At 40.8% G+C, this 23739-nt stretch overlaps 1 protein-coding gene across 2 annotated transcripts in view; it reads left to right on the plus strand.

Moving 5' to 3' along the window:
- LOC132992834 (protein jagged-2-like) overlaps positions 1-23739 on the plus strand; it is a 60773-nt gene that overhangs the window by 20401 nt on the left and 16633 nt on the right. The window contains exons 3-15 of one of the 2 annotated variants that reach the window (XM_061062355.1): positions 296-353; positions 9828-10082; positions 10867-10927; positions 17336-17466; positions 18052-18171; positions 18329-18442; positions 18795-18908; positions 20523-20636; positions 21669-21715; positions 22202-22375; positions 22473-22623; positions 22752-22916; positions 23306-23419. In XM_061062355.1, the coding sequence (XP_060918338.1) occupies positions 296-353; positions 9828-10082; positions 10867-10927; positions 17336-17466; positions 18052-18171; positions 18329-18442; positions 18795-18908; positions 20523-20636; positions 21669-21715; positions 22202-22375; positions 22473-22623; positions 22752-22916; positions 23306-23419 (1618 nt within the window). The remainder of the gene's footprint in view (positions 1-295; positions 354-9827; positions 10083-10866; positions 10928-17335; positions 17467-18051; positions 18172-18328; positions 18443-18794; positions 18909-20522; positions 20637-21668; positions 21716-22201; positions 22376-22472; positions 22624-22751; positions 22917-23305; positions 23420-23739) is intronic. The other variant, XM_061062356.1, reaches the window with a different exon arrangement.

Below are 23739 nucleotides of genomic sequence, written 5' to 3' on the forward strand. Positions count from 1 at the left end.
CATTTGTTAACCAGCCTCGGGCAGATTGAAGCTAATCAGTGACAGCAGCGTGGGAACGAGACTTATTTTCCCATCGTTACTCACCTTTTGTGCAAAATGTGAGTGTATGTGTTGTGAAAGCAGCCGTGTGTCTGTTTATGAGTGATTGCAGGTCAGATCTGAGTCTCTATGTAAATGCCAAATAATGTGCATTTCCATGCCTTGATGTGGGCACATCTGAGTTTCTCTGTGTGCTGTCTACTGTATAAGTGTGCACCATGGTAACCTCTGCCCTCTTTCTGTGTCTCTGTTTCAGAGAGCTTACACTGTGATAGTGGAGGCGTGGGACAGGGACAACGGAACACACAGCAATGGTAAGGATCACCCCTCTGTAATGTATAAAACACAGTGTAACAAATAAAAAACTTTATTTTTTATCACATTCTATCTGATTTGCACTCAGTCCCCTCCTGCTTTCAAAAGCTAAACGTGCTCTTAACACATCAAAGTACAGTTGTATGTGATAATAATAATAATAATAAGTCTAGGTTTTGTCTTACATTTTGGCTTGTCTGGAAGGTTACGCTGCCATCAGTTTGTGCACTGTGCCAAGTTCAGAGTAATTGCTGGCCAATATCAGTGTTTCAGGTTTCACCCATATCTTACGGGTCACACTGCAAGTTTTGGTTCATCACTTAATTCTGTTATATACATTGTCAACGCCTGGAAAGGACTAAACTACGGCAGCTACGTTGGTTGTGTTAGTTTATCAAGAAAGAATCTCTGAAGAGCATTAATGTCTTCAGCAACCATGACGGCAACTGGTTATGCCAAAGCTAGAACTAGTTGTGCCAAAGGAAAGATCAGAAGGTAACTCAAATTTGGAAATTTATATTTTTACCAGAAAATGTCAATACGGCCAATATATAGGCAGATGGGTTGTGGAAAGTATGTGAGTGATAGATGGATGGACCAAACAAGTAACATCATCATGAGGCCAGATGAGCTGAAGTGAGCAAAAATGACAATTAAGTAACTTAATTTAAAACAATAAAACACCAATCAATAAAGCAATGGAATGCTTGTCACTTTTCTTCCAGGACTTTTGGGGAACTAGGAAGCTATGAATTGCTATAACCAAAACCACTGAACATTCAATTAGAAGCCATCATGAAAGGGGCAGTTATATACTTATGAAGTTCAGCAAGACAGTTGGCTGTCCTGTAATCTAGTCTCCAGCCATCCAATTTGCTCAAGAGGAACTCAGTAGCCCTTGTAGATTGTAGGTGTGCATACATGACCATTATAAAATCAGAATGAGAGATGAATATAAGCTATTGCACAGGTGGTATTTCGGTTGGCTTGGCATGGAAACCTGTCATAACATTTGAGAACATTTCTTGTGTCATAGCTAGTGTTAAATGAGTGAATTAGGGTGTAAGATTAACCAGCCGTGCCAACAAATTTGGTTATAACCTGCCTGCACACTGACATCTTTTGTTGCAGCTGTATCCTGTTTATACACGCTGTTCTGGCCACTTTCCCCCAATACCGCTGGGAGGATGAAAGGTTAATTGAGGGATGTAATCTGTGTGATAGGACGCCACATTTGCTTTGTTAGTTGTTGACTCACTTTTCATACAAGCTGAGTTAGGGCTCACCTCCCCGCCGTTGACATCTCTTTTGTTGTCTTTTTACCACAAGCGAAGAAATATATGCCTCTATAAAGGCAAATCCTGAAGCCTCCTTTTGCACCTAACTTTCCCTTTCACGTAAATACCTCCAGATTCGTTCAGGATCAGCCTGGCTTGAAAGCGAGAAAGATTGATAATGGCTTGAGTCACATCTGATGGCTGATATGATACTGTCATGCTTTGCACCTGATCTCCCTTTGCGTCAGAGCTGTGTGGCAATAAATCAATGTCAGAGTTTGTGTTTTGAACTCATGTGGCATAGGTTTGATGTGTAAATTTAGTCAGTTAACTAGTAGAAGCTGCATACTGGGAATGGGGTTGGATAAACTTAGGTTTTTCCAACCATAAGAGAATTGCTTGTTAGACGTTATAACAGCATATTTTTTTCACTTTTTGTGTTCTAGCTCATGTTTATAAAAGGATGTCGTCTCCTGTTTCAAATATGAAGTCAATGCAACAGAGCCCTTCATTTTTATTCTTTCAAATCCATCAGTCAGTTTTATTAAAAAACAAATATTATCCAACAACACTTCAAGGACCGGGCAGGTGTAGACTGTACTCTCTGCTTCATTGGTTACAGAGACCCAACAATAATCCACCATGCGCAAGTTCTTGGCATAAGTTGCGGTGAAAATTTAATTTTAACAGACAGAAACCTGGAACAGAACCAGCCTCCTTGGTGAACAGCCATCTGCCAAAGCAGGCCAGCAAGAGTTGACTGGTTTCCACAAGAAGTTTAATTGAATATACACATTTGAGTAACCTTATATTCATTTGACCTATAACTTAAGTCAACATTTTCCTAATCACTAGTTTCAAGTCATATTCAATACAACATGTAGGTTTTGTAGAATGTGGCCCTGTTCAAAGTAAGTAGTTGATATAGCAGGGTAACGCTGCAGGGCGTGGCTACCTGTCATTGACAAGTTGCTATCACCGATACATCTCAACCAGGATAGAGGCATAGCAATGCTTATCAACCCTCTTGTCCAAATATTTTCATATCCTGTTCCAGAAAAAGTTGGCCATGGCAAAAATGTTCAACGCAATGTTGGCTTTTTTCCCTCTCTTTATACAATCCATGGTGATACCCCAATAATACTTTGTATGAAGGTTTGCAATGCTACCCCTATTCTAAGGTTCGACACTTGCAAGTGTGGCTGTTGGGAACAACTAAACTTTTGCCTTCACTTTTTGTGCAAAAGGTTGCAGATTAACAGCTGCAGCAGATTTGGAACCAGAAGGAATGGAAAGCCAGGCAGTAAACCTTACCCATGATACCGAACACCTGCAATGCTTTGACTAAAATGAAAGGAATGGTAGATGGCACACATCTACCATTCCATTCTTTAGATTTTTTATGATCATTGCCCTGAGCTACCGTGTCACTCTCACATTGACGTCTTAGAACCTGAACAACCATAAAAAAATAAACTATGAGCTGAGGCTTGGACTGAACATTAGAGTGAGCTGACTTATGAATGACAGGTAGCTTATTTGTGCTCCTCCTCATTACCCCTCCTTTCACCCTCTGCTGCACCCTTCTCTATATCAAGGCTGTGAGAACATTGCATCTTTAAGCCATTAATTATGGGCCATGGCACTCTTTTTTTACCCCCTCTTCTTTCCTCTGATGTCCATCTCCTAATTAGCATCATGGCAGCTGTCCGGCTACCGCACGCCACTTCATTATCCTGAAACGCTGTGACAGGTTGGCATTCAGGCTGCCGTGCCTCGGCCTGGACAACAGCTCTGGTGGTGGGACACTTAAGTCATTGCCTCCTTGACCACCTGTACATGTGTCAGTGTGAGGGCTTTGAGGGGACGCTTTTATGACGCCTCTAAGGGGTGAGGCTGGGTGGTACTGACAGGAAGTGCTGACAACTCGACCGCCATGTCCCGTCTTGTAGACTTGGACTGAGTATTTCTCTCATTGCGTGATTACAAGTATGATCCCTTGATCTGTCAGTGGGTCTGTCTGCAGCCAAGTGTCTTATCAAAGTGAAACCTTACCTGCTTGCTTCATTGTAAGACATGCAGGATAAGTTTAAAAACATGAATGTAGTTTCATAATGAGCTAAACTCCTCTGTGGATTATCTGCTGTCATGGTCAGTAGATATTTGGGGTTAAGTGTTAGTTTGATTCTCCTTATATCTACTTTTACCTGTCTACTTATGCATGACTATGGGATTTCCTACATTTCCAAATATCAGAGAGCAGGCATGAACCTGTTGCATCCAGCTGTGTTGTGTGTGTTACATGCAATGGGAGCGAGCATTAGTGATACTGTTATGTAATTAGAGAGAGTTGTCATCTGTTCAAGGCCAGGTGTGCATAGGGAAATAAGTTTTGGGGATGTCCCAATCAAACTTGGTTTTGCCCCTTGGCCCATTTTCAGTTATCTGATTGTATGCCAACCCAAGTCCTCAGTCAACTTTACTGTGTTTTCATGCATAATACAGCAGCAATGTGTGAAGTACACATTTAATGCACCTAAGCTCTACATTAAATACAAGTATGCAAAGATACTCTAAGTTTACCAGCTCTGCATACCGAAAAATTGTTTCCTAAAGTATCATATGTGGTGCCCACAGGGAGCAGGGCTGCAGTGCGCATGAACTGTGGCCGAAAGGTTTGAAAGAGACTTTTGCTGAACGATCAACCTATGTCAGATAGGAGTAAACGATTAAGTATTTTTAATTCTTCTTCCTCTCATCTGTTTCATATCTGCACACTTTATCACTTTAACTGAAATATGTCAACGGTGCAGACCGCCACATAAAAATAAGCTATTGGAAGACATCACCTTGGGTTCGTGGCACAATTTTGTGATGAAAGGTATTGATAATGGTCAAAAAACTTTTAAGTGCTTTAACTCTCTGACTGTACGACTTTTTAAAACTATGGTATCCTACTTACAGATGATTCCTGTCTTTTCACAGTATTGCAATTAATCATGTTCTTAAACTGTAAACTGATGCATTTTTAAGAAGCCCTGACGGTAGCACAGGACTGCCCTTTAAGTATTACAGTGCCAAAAAAGTGAAAACATGGTGTCATGATAACGACTACTGTAATTATGGGATTACAGCAAAATGGCTCAAAGTGAAGCCGGTTGTTCTTTTCCCTCCAAGTATCTGCTGAATGTTTTGAGACGCCATGATTGGAGTTTCCTGCCCTGAGTTACAGTCTGGGCTGCAGGAGCTTTGTGTGAACAGGTCTGGGCAGCAGGTTGGAGAGGCCTCAGGAAAAAGAAGGCTTTGTGAAGGTTGTTTATGCTTCAGGAAGCCCCCGCCTGTTTAAAAAACAAAACAGAAATGGCAGAAGAAAAGAGGACAGAGCTGTTGTTGACTCTGTGGGTTGGTGGATTTTTGGCTCGTATGAAGATTCACTGGAGGGTAAAGATTTACCGATACTGGTCTTGTGCCAGACAGTGTGAGGTGAAGCAGCAGTGATAGCAGTGAAACATCTGCATCTGAGAATCCTGAGAGAATCAGACAACAATGGTAAAAGGAAAAGTCAGGCGATTTTATACAACGTTCCTTTCTGCATTCCTGAGGAAAAGATTAAATGTAAGATTTTATTGATTTTACCAACAAGTACTGTATTGTATTTCTATTTAAGGCCTGATACTATATGTGTTATATCACTGTGTCTTTGAGCTCCATTTTATCCCCAAAAAATTGAAAACAATGACCATATACCCTGTAGTTTATTTATCTCACAGACAATGAACTTGTGCCAGAAATTATGTAATTGTTTAACAAATTCATCAAATTCTTTCCCAAGAAATACACAGATTAAACTGATTTGAGTTAAGATGCTGAAGTGAATGGGTTCTGAAGGAAATGATTAAGCAACATTGAGTAGTAGAATCTTTGAGATTCGATTCTTGAGGTCACGATTCCATTCGGAATCTATTTTCGATACAAAGTGATTCCGGATTCATGATTGAATCTAGGTTCTACTCCAGTCATCTGTGAGACTGGCTGAATTTCTTCCTGCTCCATTTGGCATTCTGCTGAGTTAAAGAGCTAGCCTTAGCACTTAGCACTTAGCAGGGAGTGATTAGCTCAGAAGATAAGAATCTCGATTTTTACATTAATCACTCCCCCCCCCCTTATACCTTTAGCAGCAAAGGGGCGAAGGAAAGCCAGAAAGTATTCATACTTGTACTCTTCCACTAATGGAAATCTTCTCATGGGACTTGTTGAAAATATTGGTAGCCTTTTTTACTTTAGCTATGACAGTTTGGTGTGGTTATAGGCTACGTGAAATGTCAGATAAAATAAATATTCTAGTATTGGTACTGAAACTCTGATAATGTATAGGAATTCAAATAACCATGCAGCCCTATGTCAAATAATGATTAATATCTTTTTAAGACAAACTAACAACTCTAATCTGCAGGGTATTGAAAAAGTAAAGTGGTACCCTGTATAATGACGAAGGTTGATGTGAGCCAAGAAAATTAAGTAATTTGCTTTACTGAAGGGCAACAGTGTGCCAAACTATGAAGCAATAAAATTACTTATTATAAAGTTTTGGCAATCACAAGATAGCCTTTGAACGTTAATTAAGTGCAATTTTTGTTCCTTACAATTTCCATGACGCTTTTCTAAGTGTTTGATGCACTTAACTCCACCGACTTTCTTTTATGAAAAAAAAGCTTGAAAATGCGTTGAGTGTATGCAGTTATGTATTGCTGAGCCCCTGAAGGAAGATGATTTCCAAAACATGATAGCTCCTTGACAACCATGTTATCATCCGTGTTTATGTGAGACCTATTTTCTGGGAGTGCCTCCCATTCCAGGTGTGCTTTTCTTGGTTATTTTACACAGCCAGCCATTATGTAACCAAAACAATTCAGTCAATTAAAATAAATCACTTTTGGTTGAACAGCTCAAAGCTCCAAGCCGCACTTAATTGAATTGCCAATTAAAGAAAAGTTAAATAATGGCCTTTGTACCAGATGCAAATAGTTCTTAAAGTAAGGGGCAGCTGTGACTCAGTGGAAGAGTTGGTCGTCTCTCAACCAGAGGGTAAGGGGTTTGATCCCCAGCTCCTGCAGCCTCATGTCCAACAAGTAAGACACAAGGCAAGAACAACCTCCACATGCTTTGTCTGCAGCGTGTGAATGTGTATGAATGAGGTAATACTGATGGACTCTTTACATAGCAGCCTCTGCTCTAGGTGTGTTAATGGGTAGGTTTGATCTGCACTATACAAGCTCAAGTCCAGTTACCATTTACAAGTATGAAGATGCTTAACTTGAATTTTTCTAACAGACCTGTTGCAGATTGAGAAAGCACCCATTACGTCTAGATGGAATCTAAAATGTGACTGTGCATCTTTTTGATAACCATCATATAATGTAAAGCAAATTGAACTGGAATATTTTAACCTGCAGAGCAAATATGGCCTTGACTTCAGTTAAAAGATCACCACTGTTACAAGCAACAAGCTGTAAGAAGGTCAAAGATCAGAGCAGAAGTGTCAGAGCCCTCTAACAAAACACTCCAGCCTCGAACTATAAACTAAGAAACGGTCACACTTTGTTTGAAAAAATAAATCTTCTTTTCACACGGACAATCATGCAGCTCTTGACACGATCAGCTGCTCAGATCTGAAGCCCCTCGTTGTTTATATAAGCCAGTTTTATATGGCCCACTCGCTCCTGCTCTCCCTAGTAACAACGGCCTCTCTTCGCATTTCTCTTCCAGTACAGAGAGAGCTCATGATTGGTCTATATTTTTATATCTAATTGCTGGAGATGAACAGCAGTGAGTGAGTGCCTGGGTGTTTCAGGTGGTGGGTGTGGGACTGAAATCTGTGGCACTGTGTTAGCTCGCAGAGAGACTTGGTAAATCAGGACAGAGTGAAAATGGATTCTCATTCTGCATTCTGTGCAAAAGTTTAGTAACTATTGTATGAGAATATTAAAATATGCAAGAGGGTTTAGGTAGTTAGCTTTACTGATTGATACAGAGACAATTTTGAACATTTTAGATATCAGGGAAAAAAAGAAACTCACTCAAAACAAAGAAATAAAGATGTTGAAATGGATGTAAAAATGCTACAAATATTAGCTGCAAGTAGCCTAATATGAAAAGGAAAGTACGAACTGATAAGATAAAAGGCTTGAGCATTTAACCAGAATTAAATTATAACGCAAACAGTCTTATGCATATTCAGCTCAAGATATAGACTTTTCATTTCTAAACCAAAAAACAAATCCTCTGTCAAACATATAAAGTTAAACCAATACAAGCCCGACTTTGTTTGCTATGTTCAGTAGCTTTCTGTTGGCTGTTGTAAGATAACATTAGCAAACTTCAAACCGATATCACTCTGAAGCTAGCTTAATTGCTAAGTTTTACAAATAACAATTGTCTGCCTGAGACAGTTTTTTCAACCAACTTATGGAGCTTATGTCAGCTAACTTTGACAAAAACTCTTGATGGATATCAGCTAATGTAAACCATTTCTGTGCTAGTGCAAGGACGTTTTCGCATAGCTAACTTTAGCCAACTTTAGATAGATACAGCTATGTAACTGTCAATACCAAGTCAAGCTAGTTCTCATAGGCTTAGATGTATCACCTTATGCTAATGTTTGCGCTAATTTAAGTATTAACCTCTATTAGAAATGTTTTGCTGTCACTGCTCACCAAAGGCTCACTTCTAAATATTTATCATGACAGAAAGGTAGGCAAAGCTGTCCGGCATCATGAAGATAAAGAACAGTAGAGGAGAATTGAAAGAGACAAGAGTAGGAAGAGTTGAAAGGACATCCACAATGTGTGAGGTACTTTTTCTTTTTTACAGAAGCAACATATTATTTGTAGTATAAAACCTCATTGTAGCATTTTAGAATTTACTGGCCACAGTGTTTCTCTTGCATTATCCTGATTGGATTTAAACTTAGAACTCTGGCTGTGTTGGGGCTTTGCTCAACCCACTGAAGACAACAACGCTTTGAGCGATGACGATGAGCACTTCCTTCCAGCTCTGTCATGTCCAGGTCACACTTTAGCTCTCCAAAGCCACAGCAGCAAAGCCTGCTCGGTCACGGTTCTTCTGTTCCTTGAGAACAAGCTAAAGGGTCTTTCCTATGTCGCCCTTCCTTGTCTGTTCCCCGTCTCTTATTATTTCCGGCCTGGCTCCGATGGAGTCGAGGCTGGATATCCTGAGAAGGGGGTGGCAAAAAGGAGGGGGAGTGAAGGACAGAAAAGAATTTCAACAAGCAGGAAAACTGAAAAAGCATTTCGGTTATCAAGCCCTCACAGACCTCACATCTACAACCTCTGTTTGGTCTAATTTTCCTATTCTTTCCCATCTTTTTTCCTCTTCTTTTTTTCTTCTTCCACATTCTTGGAAGGTGTGTGCAGCAGATGGATGTTTGACCGGAGGTTACACCTTCCCTCTGATGTGCGTTAACAACAGGCATAGACTGTCTTATCTCGCTAAACACGGGGTTGTTGGGTCAAATCCCGTAATCACACTCAGCCCTGCTCCATGGAATGTCATTCAGAGATGTTTTTTTTTTTTTACAATTTACTATCAACCTGACCCAAATACTTGACCCGTCGAGTGTTGTGTTCTTTCTTTAAATTATTTATTTTGTGCTGAAAAAGTAGCAGTTAAGTCAGTTGACTGTTTGACTAACCCCTCTCCTGAAAGATTTTCCAATTATAGATTAGCATCTGTAACTAGCATTAGCACGGCATGTCTATCAAGCTTGGAACAGTTGCACAAAAAGTCATATAAAACCCTTCATAAGTCATCAACAGAGATCTCTTAAATCATGCTGCAAATGATCGCAAAATTAGCTAATTAGCTAACGTGGGTCAACAAGTGTCATTTTTAGCAGGTGAATTTGGTCAAAGAGTAAATTAGAATGAAACTGCTTCTTCTATCTTCCTCTGATGGAACACAAAGACCCACTGTATCATTGAAAACGATTTTCACTTCCGAGCATATGACATTATATGTGCTATGCTAGTCTACAAAGCTATTAGGTGTAACATTTGTGACTAAGCAAACCATTTTAAAACTTTTTTTCAAATTTCCAAAACTTGCTACAGTCATAAGTTGATAAATAAATCAATCAATCACTTTTTTTTAAACACATTTGTTTCCTTTCATGTCCAGATGATGAGCTGCTAATTGAGCGAAGCATCCACAAAGGGATGATCAACCCCGGAGAGGAGAAGCAGCCGGTGGAGTACAAAAGCTTGATAGCCAGCCTTGAGTACACCATCCGTGTACGCTGCAACGAACACTACTACGGCAGCAAGTGCAACAAAGTTTGCCGTCCCCGAGACGACTACTTCGGCCACTATGTGTGTGACCAGTCTGGGAACAGAGAGTGCATGGAGGGCTGGACGGGGCCCGACTGCAATACAGGTACTAGGAAGACTTCAGTCACTCTGTAAACATGTGCAGCAATGCAAAGACCAAAAATGTGAATAAGGATCCATCATTTACACATTAACTGTTTGTAAGCGACAAACTGAAGATGTTTGAAATATTATATTTCAAATCTACAAATTATTCCTATGTATGTATCCTAATAAACTTACAAAAATGCTGATAAGTTAAAATTATAAATCATTAAAAAAAAAACAATAGCTTCATATGAGTGAAATAAAAAAAAGCCTAACTTAACTTCCAAAACATATTCTTCCCTTGTTCTTTCAAGACCTGTACTTTGACATTTCTTAATATGAAAACTATGATCCATAAGATTAAGAAAAGCATAAATAAATCATACAAAATGAACACAACACTTTTCTTATGTGTGGGATCACATTGATGTAGCTTTTGTGTTTTTACCTCCTTGATGCCATTTACTGGAAAAGTTGAAGAGTTCATTGACGTGCATGTCAAATGTCACCTCGCAACAATTCAAAGAATGTTTGGAAACTCTCGTCACCTTTAATTTGTCAGCTATAACTTTACCATCCATTGTTACCACTGCAGAGATTCTCTGCCGCTCAACAAACAAGGAAAAAAAAACAGGAAATGAGTCTTTAACGATATCAACACCTGCAACACAACGTGCCAGACAACAACTTGTAAAATATTTGATGTTATTGTTTAGAAAAAGCTGATGAAATGATGATGAATTTTGGACAGGAACTAACACAAACTTGTTACTTTTTCTTTTTTTTTTTGCTTCTCCACAAAGCCATCTGCAAACTAGGATGCAGCCTCCAGCATGGGACGTGTAGCGTGCCAGGAGAATGCAAGTAAGTCACTTCCCTTCAATGTTTTAATTATTGTAAGTTTCTTTCTTTGTGTTCGCAGTACAATGTGGCTGTCGAGTGATGTATGTGAGGTAAAATGCGCTTTTTTGTATGGAAACCCCCTTTAAGAGTTTCAGAAGGGTAACAGTGGTGACACAACCAAGTGATGAGGCATTGTGGGAGGCGGAGGGCATTGTTGATAACATACCAAGCATGCTAACCCCCTACATCCCCCACCATCCCTCCTCCTCCATCCCTCAGCTCTACTCTGATCCAGAAGCTATTGTTCTGCTTCCTGTTCTAAAGCTGGCCTGCTCTTGCCCGCACACACACACACCGAAAACATACACACAGAGATAGAGAGGCCTGTTTTTGTTGCTATATGTTTCCTCCTCTTCCTCCACCACCAGCAGTAGAGAGGCACTATGTACCCCCCCTGTCCCCCGTCCCCTCCAAACAGCCCCTCATGTCTGCAGCCCACATCACCTCTTCCTATCCAGAGCCTTGTTATGGCTGCAACTCTTGTGTAGATTCCATCCAACAAGCTGCAGACAACAGGCAGGAAGGGATGCAGAACATGCTCCATGAACCTCTTCGCGCGAGCTGCAGGTTCGACTCAGGATCCTGACACTATTCAATAAATGGACTTGAGCTTGCTTAGCGCTTTTCTGGTCTTCTGACTACTCAAGGTGCTTTTACACTGCATGTCACACCTACCCATTCACAAACTGATGGCAGTGGTTGCTATGTAGTGAGACCATCAGAAGAAACAAATCTGCATTCATCCCCCACTCTCTCTCCACATTAAGTGTCAGTCTTCAGCTGTCCCAACCATTTAAAGCCCCCAATAATGCAGCCTGTTCCCCCACAAACAGGCTGCTAAAAAAGACAGCCAACACAGATCTGTAATATTTCTGCACAGTGAACTGTGAGCATTTAAAAAAACAGGCTGAGCAGACATTTGTTGTATAGCAGTTATGTGAACAGGCGAGGAGACAGCAGAGAGAAATTTTGATTAGATTATATGTGGAAATCATCTGTACATTTAGACACAGTGCAGCATGAAAGCTTTAAAAAAAGGAAACCACTCACACACACACACACACAAATACACACAGTAACAAGTATTAGGAAAGAGGAGGTGGCAGAGGGGAGGGTTTAAAACTGAGGTTTAATACTTTGATTTAGTAAAGATCTCGTAAAAAAGGAGAAACATTTTTCATTGGTAATGGCCGGAGGAATGGAAGAAAGAGGAACACCCTGGAATGTGCCTCAACATGTGATTTGAAGCTTCATCGCAATCAAGGGCACACACGCACACGCACACACACTCTCTCGCACATATATACAGTACACATACTGTTGAGAAAGAGGAAGATGATGGATAACATCCATTCAATAGGAGGGAATAAAAGCCTTTTGTTGTTGATTTAAAGGGGGCAGTCCACATAAATCAAAGCTGCAACATAAAATGTCAGCGTTTCAGCAAGTCAACTCCTACTAAAACAACTTTAAGATCATTTCACACAATCAAATTGCACCATCAATAAGAGAAAACATTGCAACTGTATTGCAATCCCTTTTCCTAATAATCCAATGGGGGAGAGGAAGAAGTAGCAAATTATCTGGGTCCATGGGGGGTCATGTGTAGCAAGCGAAAACACAAGTCGCAGCCAATGTGATGAAAATTTAGCAGCAGAGGTCGCAGTGGGTCTGAATGATTTAGGTACAAAGGGGATAGGGGAGGTCGCAGTCAGATCTAAAAAAAAAAAAGTAGATATTTAGCAATTTCTATCTACACCAAATATTAAATTTTCTAGACCTGATAGAAATTTTGGCCACAAATATAAAATTGGGACATGAAAAACAATCAAATCAAAGTGATATCTTAAACTTAATAATAATGGTTGGAATTAATATATATATTACATATACATAATATATATATAAGTGCACAAGAGAAGTAAACTTGGTAAAAAACAAACCGAGAATGAAGGATTTAAGGAATCACTGAGAAAAAGAGAGGGAGAGAGAGAAAAAAAATCATCTGAGGCTGGCACAGGAAAGTAAAAAAATGTGTGTTTGGTATCTTGTTTCTTACACATAGCGCATTCACAACCTACGCTCCCTCATGTGACACTACTAAACATGTAGCTAGGCAACAGCGGGCTAAGTCCGTCCACTGGATTTGGGTGCGAGGCTTGCCTGTAAATAATTCAGTGGTCCAACTCAAACAAAAACACACACACACACACAAACTGAGCCCCCTCTACCTCTGCCCCTGCCCACTGCTCCGTCCCCTGGGTGTGGTTTGTCTGAGCGGGGGTTGTGGGCAGGCGGGATATTTTCAGCTCCGTATGGCCCCTTCCATTGATGGGACGGCAGCGGGCCCGGCGACGGGGCTTGTGGGTAATGCCACCCTTTGCCTGTGGCTGCCTGAAACCATTTCCCCCGCTCTCCCACACTGCAGCCAGACAGACTGTCCACGCTGTCACCACGGCTGCACGGCTGACAGTGTGCAGGGCACCGCTGGCAACCGCAGTGCTGGACAACAACACATACTGTAGTAAACAATACACAGCACTGTCGCGCGCACACAAAATCCCTCACACTCACACACTCACATTTCTGGGCTTCACTCACCAAATCAGATTAAAGTTATTGAGGCCGTGCCTGCAGTTAAAGCTTTCCTAGCTTAGAAATTGTGCGTAAACTATAAATTGTTGTGCACGTTCTAACACCACTGGAACTCGGGCCTGGCTGCATTTTTCTTATGCAAGTCTTCTCATCAGTATCTGCCCTTTAATGAATTTCAAAGCTTGGGAGGAATGTTTTAAAGGTTCAGAGGCATATTTATAAAATAAGACGAGTTTACATGGATCACCCCCTTAAAATAGTCAGTTAAAGATAAAGTATTTAATCAGGATTCTAATCTGTATCTTTAAACTTTAAAAGCAATGCATCAATAAACCTTTTGCGTCGCTAATATGAGTAGAAAGTGTGTAGTGCTGGGACTATCACTTCACTGTTTTGCAATCAAATTAAGCCACAAACATTCATGGACCCCGGAGGTTAAATTTTTTGGATTGTTTGATCCCCTGACATTACATCCAGTGCCAACATGAGGTCAGAGTTTCAATTTGTACAGTACTTTGTTGCAAAACTTTATGACATTCTGGTTATCTTCAGCTGCATCCTGTCCTTAAAGCAAAAGTTCAAACCTTAGCATATCAACAGGCTAGAACAAGATAGTGAAAGATAAAGAGTTTCTTGTAGCATCAGCACTTTGACAAATTTAGCAAGCAGATGTTAGCGGTTAGCTCACAGAGCCTCTAGCTAGCATGTTCTGTAGACTCTGAGTCTTGATTTTAACGCTACAAGGAGTTTTTAGTGGGGATGTTTCCAGGCAACTCATGTCCTACTTGGTTAAACGGAAAATTAATTACCGACTAACTGACTAGTCTAAAGGTAAGAAAACGTTCAGAAAAAAAGTCAAAATTGAGCACAATGTTTTTAAAGTTGTCTGCAGGTAAACAATGCAGTTTGAACAGCCGAGTGTGGCTAACGTTAGCAGTGCTAGCATCACCAGCCTTAGGTCCTCCCTGTAGGTTAACACCCACATAATTTGTGCTAAACGTGGTCAAACATTGCTCGGTTCAATTTCCTGGATCAAAATACTGCCGAACGACACTGCTTCTACGAGATGATATTCATCCCTCATCCCTTGTTTTCTTTTTTTTTTTGCTGGTTACAAAGCAGACTGATATTAACGCTGATGCCTCTTGAAGACATACAAACGCAAATACAACCATCAGCAAGAGGAATGATACTTTCTCGTGTGGTTATTTTTTAAATGTGTTGGTGTCACACGAGTGGATTTAAGGCAACCTGAAGAAATATATATATTTTTTTTAATTCCCATTACAATTAATATGTTTGACTGATGTGATTTTTCATCAGAAACACATGCAAAGGACAACATCAGCTTATGTACCAATTTGTCCACAGGGGTGCCAAAATCTACACACAGGAGCTTTAAGTGTATACTTATTACACCTGACTACTTAAATACACCAAAATAATACATTTAACAATGAACTATAAGAAAAGTATCTGCCTTGATAAACTGCTAAAATCTTGTAGTGAATGAGGAACTGGTCAGATAATAGATTTATATGATTGCAAGTCTGATCAGTCACCTTATTTTAACTGTTTGTGTTTGAAAGTTTATAGTTCTTAGTGCCACAGTCACACATGGTTCCAAGAAACCTCTGAGGTTGAATGCACAATCGCACCAGCCTGAAATCATCAGTTTGTCACTGTCCTCAGCTACCAGAGTAACTTTACCACAGCACATTACTGCTCACTACACAGAAGTAAATCACTGCTGGTAAGAGTTTGGTTGGCATCCATTTTGAAGTGTTTGTGGGTCGTAGAGGAAGGGGGAAGATGGTCTTAGTGGTGGCGAGGAGGGGGGGGGGGGGGCCTGTTCTCCCTAAAAATAGCGGCCCGACGGAGAAATGACAGGACAGGTGGGGCAAGGTTACCGCTGGCCTTGGAATAACAGAGTGCTGCCATAAACCAACAGATTAGCTAACCCTTCTCTGGCCTCCCCTTCGAGACGACTAACCCTCGTTCCAGAAACCCGCCGCTCATTCCAAGTGTGACCTCGAGAGAGAGCTCACTGCACGGGAAGAGGGCTGGGAGAGGACACGCAACACATGACATGATGAGAAGAAAAGAAACGGCAAAATATTCAGAATGCTAACCTGAGATCTTGGACATGAAGATGGACATAGGTCTATCTTATGTTAAGAGAGATATTTTTGACTAGAAATTCGACAAATACACTTGCTAAGATTTGTGTTTTTGCAATGTGGGTGAATTGTTAATGACAGTTGTCATCTGCTGCAGCCCTGTTTCAAGTGATGGAGGTCGATTTGCCACTGCAGCATGTATCCATTCCTAAGTAGTTTGTTTCATGCACTTCTCAAATTCTCCTTCATCCTAACACAGACTTTGTTGCAGCAAGATGATTTCTACCAGACATGTGTCGATGCATTTTTTTGGGAATGGTAGACTTTGTCTTTTTTAAATGCAAAGAAAAACTCTTCAGGGTTCATATGTCTTTGGAGTCAGTTAAGCTAAAAATGACTTCATGTGTTGTTGTTTTTTTTATGCATAGTCAATGACGATGGAGAGGAGAAGATATGCTTCCACACTTGCTCGAATGCTACAAAAAACTTTTTATTAATCACAACGTTTTGACCAGAATGTATCCCTTTAAGAAGAATTCAGGTCAAAAACGTTTGGATGAATCAAACCTTTTTGTGTAATTTGAGAAAGTGTGCGGGCATATCTCCTTCCTCTCTGCTGTTTCTTTTTATTGCTCTGCACCTACCTGACGAGTGTAAAACTAGCCCTTTTCAAAGTCTCTGACAGTGACACTTGTACATGACAAATGAACACAAATGCTTGCATGTGTTGTAAGCTGCATGATGAGACGCACACAGGCACGCACACACAACAAAAACACACTCTCAGGAATGTCACCTTTGCTCTGTGTCCTAACATAATCTTAATGAAGACGTTGAACTGCAACTCTATCAACGTTTTGTTGTGTTTTTGGACTTTGTTTGTGAACATTTGCATTAAAAAGTCCTCTATTATTTTTTGAACTGGTGTTACAGTAGATACAGTATTTCCTTTTTTTTGCACTTCAGGCATTCTTCATCTTTACCAGGGGGCATTTAATTGGCACGTGCTCCTCTGTGTGTTCACAAATCGTACACGTATTAAATCACTTGTTTGTTAACACTATGTAACTATCACCGTTTTCCATTGCTGACTCCCACGGAGTGAGAAGGTAAGTGCATCTGTATCCCTGACAGTCCCTCAGGCTGAAGCTGTAAATAAAGAACACATCCACTTGTGCTTGTGAAATAAGAGGTATTTATTTTACAATCAAACCTCGTCAGCCCCCGGATGCACCCGCTGAACTGTGCTCTCTGTGTGCAGTTTTTGGATTATCATAGCTGGCACAAATTCTTGAGGTATTTAACTGCCACGGAAGCAATGACGATGCTAGCAAACAATCCCATTGGAGTGTATTAAACATGTTTTAGTAAACGCAAAATACTGTCATAGGGATGAGATCACTTTTGCTTTTGTTTGTGCGCAACTCCTGTATCTATCTGTAGTACAAGGTGCTAGACTTCCTTAACCAGTAAGAAAACATTTAGGCATAAAGAACGGGAATACAGCAGGATAGAAGAAAGGAAGCTAATGAAGATTAGAAAGAAGAATGCAAATGAAGTACAGAGGTGGTAGAAAAGGAAACGCACACCGTGGAAAGGAAAGAAGAAGACAAATACACATGAAGCTAACAGTCTTGTCCACTGTGTGTTACAGGTGTAACTATGGCTGGCAGGGTCCGCTCTGTGACGAATGTCTGCCGTATCCCGGCTGTGTTCACGGCACCTGCAGCGAGCCCTGGCTTTGCACCTGTGAGAAGAACTGGGGAGGCCTCCTGTGCGACAAAGGTCAGATGCCTTAAAGTGATGTTTGAATCTCTCATTATGCGTCACAAAAAGCAAAAAATAAATAAAACACTGTAGATATCAATGTTGCTTTAGAAATGTGATGCATCGCTCAACTTGAAAAGAGTGAAAAAAGGTTGGCCTCGAAGGACACTACTGTATGATTTGCAAAGCAGTTGAGTAATTGTTTCAGAATTCCGGTATAGGGGGCTTACGAAATCACTGGATGAAGACACACTGTCATTGTTCAACATGCAGGGAACCAGAGTCAAAATTAAACTTTCTGTAAATATGTTCTTACATTGTTTTCTTTGTAACCCACAATCAAAGCTTTTGTAAGAAAATCAAAGGAAACAGAGCCTTTTAGAAAATGTTATTGTGTACGGCTGTTATATTTTTAACGGCAAACAGTATTGAGCTGCAATGAGAAGCATTTGTATTCAGGGATGTTTTTGTACAAAAAAAAAAAAAACCTTCAAACTCACCTTCCCTGAGATGTCCTTGGCTCAAGTTGTGCATCATTAAATAACCGTGTGATATACAGCCACAAACACAGAGTAGGTCATATCAGTATTCTTTGCTCTGCAGATCTGAACTATTGCGGGACCAACCGGCCCTGTAAGAACGGAGGAACGTGTATGAACCCAGAGCCAGACGAGTATAACTGTGCCTGTCCAGACGGGTACTCTGGCAAGAACTGTGAGATAGGTGAGTCTTAAAATCAAAAACACTGGAAAAACCAGGTTTAACATCTGGCTTTGTGTGCCAGGTCAGGTCTCAGGCAAAGTTCTAAGGAATAGGATAAATTTACCGGATAGATCAGATTTGTTACTCCTACTTTTCTCTTCTTTATTTCTCTCTCTAGCTGAGCATGCCTGCGTGTCCAACCCCTGTGCCAATGGGGGGACCTGCCATGAAGTCCCATCTGGCTTTGAGTGTCACTGTCCTGCTGGCTGGTCTGGGCCGACCTGTGCTCAAGGTGACTACTTATCGGGAAAAGAGGTGTAAACTGATGCTAGTTATGACGTAATGAGGGGGGAAAAAATTATCGCTGCAAGCCTCATTGGTGTGGCTCAGTATCCCGGCGTATTTTGCACAGTGAAGCAACCACATGAATCCACAATAAATAAGGGCACATTTTCAACCAATTAGGTAGTATGCAGTGTGTGAGGGTGGCGGCTGCACTTCGTTGATAACGGCACATGTCACAGCATTTAATAGATTAGTTAGTATATAAGTCATAGCCCACTTGATACAGTGTGATACATACATCTGACTGCACAAGTTTCCGAGTGAAAATGGTCTAAATAATCCTCTTACTTGTATCTCAGACACAGATGAATGTGCATCCAACCCTTGTGCTCAGGGCGGGACTTGCATTGACATGGAGAACGGCTTTGAATGCCTCTGCCCTCCACAGTGGACTGGCAAGACCTGCCAGATAGGTAAGGGTCACTTGTGCATGCTCGCTGATATCACAGTGTTGTAAGTCCTTTTTTTTTTAATTTTGAACATTTTTGAGGGAATCTTCTAAATGTGTTGATCAAGTTAAATTTTTGTTTTTTATTTTTTGCCCTGATGCGAAACATTGATGCATGCTGGATGATACTTTGCAGTGATAAAGCTGGTGTGTTTTGGGTGTGGCTGTATGTGTCTACTGCGTATGCCATTTGTATGAATACGTTCCAGGAATCCCATTTGCTTGCAGCGTAACAGCATACCTGTCTGTTTGTTTATCCTGCCGTGTCGTTTAACTAGTAGTATTTCTGCAGGAGGGCCACTAATTTCAACTCAGTGTGTGTGTGTGTATTTGTGTATATGCACACCCAACGGAGACACTCGTTCGGGTATCATCTGCAACTCGAGCCAGGTGACTTGAGTAAAGCTAAAAATAACCTCCCGCCTGGCAACTGCTAGCCTTGAGAGCACATATACTCTGTTGGGGGGCTATCTTTGGCTCCAGACTGGGCGTAACCAGGGAGTATGTACACTACGTTGAGGCGGTGTCCCGGCTTAGCGGAGCCCTCGCCACCTTCAACTACAGCCAGGAAACTCTTTATAACCTGTAAACATGCTACCAAAAAGCTTTGGTTTGTGTAACAGATACTCAGAGAGCCCCCCCACCCCCACCCCCACCCCCCTTTCATGGAGCAGGGTGGTACCTGGAAGAGAGTGAGATGAAGGGGTGTGATGGTGGTTGTCGGGGAAGCTTGAGCTTTTGGGGAAGGGGTGGGGGTGTTCAGTTTCAGCAGTCCAACAGGTGCCACCTACCTCCTGGGAGTAGTACTAATGCACTGTGTCGGTTTAAAGTGAGCGAGGCGGCATGACAGGGGTGGGGATAGCTGCCTCTGAAACTGACCACTCGGAATTCTGCAGGTTGGACTTTAGGGAATGCAATAGAGAGACATTAACCCGTATGGAGGAGGGTGGGGATAAAGCATTTTGCCAATGGAAAGCAGTGCAAGAAATTAAACCCTGTCTGACGTGGATTTTAGTCTGTAAATGTTCTGGCACAGTTTCACATAGAGAGGACCCCTATTCGTGTACCCATAAAATTCATAAAAGCAATCCAACCAGTAATGTAATTAAACCCAGTCACATTAACTGAGAAAGGCTTCACTTCACTGCAGTGATATTGGAGACTTCAAATGTTCTGCACAATAAATTCCTCATTTAATGATGATTTCAAAATTATGAGGAAATGAATCTAATAACCCATGAAATGTTTTTATTATAATATCATTTTAATATATTCTCCTTGTGTTAGATGAGATATCCCCCCAGGATTAAGCATGATTATAAATTGAGTCATGGATCAAGCCATGGTTCTCTTCTCAGTCTGTAACAGTCACCATTGAACACTTCTGTAATAGGGACCATTGTTTGAAAAACCCCAAACAATAATGGTGACAGGTGAAGGGAAAATAAACAACAAATCATCTTCAAACTTCTTTTTTTTTTTTTTTTTTCTGATATAAAGCTATGCTTGGTGATGGGGCTTCTGAGCAGGCTCTCAGCTTTCTCATTTATTGTCTTTGTGTCTCGTCTCCATTTTGCAGACGTTAATGAGTGCTCGGGGAAGCCTTGCCTCAATGCTTACTCTTGCAAAAACTTGATTGGTGGATATCTTTGTGCCTGCTTTCATGGATGGGTGGGCCAGAACTGTGACATAAGTTAGTATCAACGCAGCAAATCGTTAGACTTTAGCCTCTCCAACCTGCCTTTAGATCTGGTAGAACCTGAGTCATCTTTGCTAGCTAGCTTCTGTTCCACTAGCTTCTTTACCGTGGGATCTTTTTTATGGGCTTAAAGGCTATTACAGGAGCTCCTTTCTATGGGGCTTTGCTAACATGCTAATAGCTAAGATCCATGTGGTGCACAGGACTAGCAAAACATTTAAGCTTTATTTGCTGAAAATGCTAATATGCTCAAATGTGCTCTGCAGTACAGTCACACATTCATTGATACAGCTTCCATGGGTTGCTGGTAATATACTAATGATTTAAACCCAATTATAGGCCAATATATGGTTAAATGCTACCAAATTTGTTGTTTTATTCTAATAAAACATTTAGCAACAGTTTCATTCTTTAATCCTATGAAATGCACCGAGACTAAGTAAGCCACAGTCCTATGAAACGATTTAAATTTTGTTTTGTTGAAAGCTATCAACAAAGTTTTTGGACTTTTTTGGTTTTGCAAATTACAATTTTTAATTTTTTTTTCCCATGCAGGGTTTTCACCTGCGTATCTGAAAATATATCACAAACCACAGAAACATTTTGGCTTCCAACAAGAATGATGTTAGCAACTGGAAGAGGAAAATTAATTATATTAGTTTACTTGTGGAACAGAGGCTAGCTAGCGAAAAGATTCAGGCTTTTAGCTCTTCATTCCTTCTCCTTTCCCTTGTTCCTGAGATGACTGTTAGAAGCTTCCACACCCTGGCCTCACTCTTCTAAGCTAGTAGACTAAAACTGACTTCTTCCTTTCTGTTGTATGCCTTTAAGAGAATATCTTAAGGGTTAGTTCCGACTTCTGCCGGTTTTTTTTCATTCAACTGCACCTTTAACCATCTATCATGGATCTCTTTTGTTGTATCCGCCACTTTCCTGTAGCTGCTGCATGTTCCGGCACCAATGCATGTTCCAATCCCCAATTTGTCAAACTCAAACCTGAGTCATTTTTATTTGCTTTTTTCTCAGATATGAACAGCTGCCACGGACAGTGTCTGAACGGAGGGACCTGCAAGGTAAGATTAAGAAAATCTCACATGAATGTGTGTTGTTGTTTTTTTAAAGCTTTTCAAAAACACTGAGGTCTTTGTTAAGTTTAAATTTTTTTTTTGCTTATATGACACTTTAATAGAGAGGGAGCAAAGTTAGTGCTGATCCTCCAAGTATCTGTCAGGACATAAAAGAATAAGCTTAAGGGTATTATGGTTGTGAAACATTACCAACATGTATTGTCTGATTGTGTTTTTTCCCTTCTTAATATAAGTGAGCAAGTACAAATTAAACTGAGATACTTTATCTGAGATGTTAAGGACTTTTATTTAACATTTTGAACAAAATGTGGATAAAACCACCTCAATTAGTTTGGAAAATCATCATAAATACAAAGTGCATAAGAGAGCGTTTGAAAATACGACTGTATTGAGGATGTATTGTTGTTTCCTAAAATAAAATCCGCCACTCAGATCTTGAAGAGTTTTCATTAACTTCCCATTTTGTTCCAGGAGGTGACAAGAGGCTACCAGTGTGTTTGCCAGGCAGGCTTCGTTGGTCGTCACTGTGAGCTTCAGAGAAACCGCTGTGCGAGCAGTCCATGCAGGAACGGTGGCCGCTGCCACGCCCTGCTGGATGGGTTCATGTGTGAATGCCTGCAGGGCTTCGCTGGCACAACCTGTGAGGTGAGATCAGATGAATAAAGCTATTCAAAATTCGCATCAGCTATTTTTTAATATTGGCAAGAATAACATGTCTTAACATCCCTGTTCCCATATATAGGTGCAGAATGACCCATGCAGCCCGAACCCCTGTCACAATAAGGCTCAGTGCCACAGCCTCATGGGGGATTTCTACTGCAGCTGCCCAGATGATTACGAGGGCAAAACCTGTTCAGAGCTCAAAGACCACTGCAAAACCAACAAGTGTCAAGGTAACACAACACTTTTTTTTATTTCTATAAATATATATTTTAAAAGAAATCTGTTGATAAATAATATATATATTTTAAATCCAAAGTTTCTGCCCTGCTGATGTTGCTGTCTCTTCTTTCTACCATAGTGATTGACAGTTGCACTGTTGCCGTGGCAACCAATGATACCCAGAAACGGGTGTGGCACATCTCGTCCAATGTGTGCGGCCCCCACGGACGTTGCATCAGCCTTCCTGCCGGGAACTTCAGCTGCTCCTGCGAGCCGGGATTCACTGGCACCTACTGCCACGAGAGTGAGTTGTTATTAGCTCTACAAACAACACACAGACTATATTTATCATCAGTTACCCTCACTGGGAAGCACATGATTCTTACGGTAAGGCAGACTCCAGTTCCACTAATCATCACTGTCTTAGTTCAGTCTAGTCGAAGCAGAAAGGGAAATATATCAAAAAGGAAATCCTGGGAAAGATATGAGCAGGAAAAATCCTTAAGAGAGCTTGTTTTTTGTGCAGAGAAATTCTTTCACTTCCAAGTAGACTGTGGTTTTGGTTTTGAATGTCCACATGACTTTATTTTATTTCTCTGATTCTCAGAAGCCTCTTTAAAAGTTGAATGTTTAAGTAAAAAAATAAGGGAGTTAATAGCTAAACATTTATCTTTCTCCCCTCTCTGCCTGCAGATATTAATGACTGTGCGTCATCCCCCTGTAAGAACGGAGGCACATGCATCGATGGTATCAACTCCTTCCAGTGTTTCTGCCCAGACGGCTGGGAGGGCAGTCTTTGTGATGTTGGTGAGTATGTGTTTAACCATCTTAGTGTGTTCGTGTAACTGAGAAAACTGGCTAAATGTGAGCGACAACAAAGATATGCTATCTTAGCCATGCAAAGTCATACTGTCTGTGAGTCAGATATAGTGTTGAGAGAATCCATGAAAAGCCAACAGCAGCAGAGGAACGGTCATCAGTCTGAAAATCTCTTGGAAGATAAAACAATGGGGGGTTTGTTTTTGAGATAAAAGCAGGCGGAAATGTGGTAACTCAAACAGCTGACTGATTCTAAAACTGTTCCTCAACTACCATATTCTTAAAGTTACTTAGATTGGTCGGTGTGC

This window comes from Labrus mixtus, chromosome 18 (assembly GCF_963584025.1).
Source record: "Labrus mixtus chromosome 18, fLabMix1.1, whole genome shotgun sequence".
Lineage (NCBI taxonomy): Eukaryota > Metazoa > Chordata > Actinopteri > Labriformes > Labridae > Labrus > Labrus mixtus.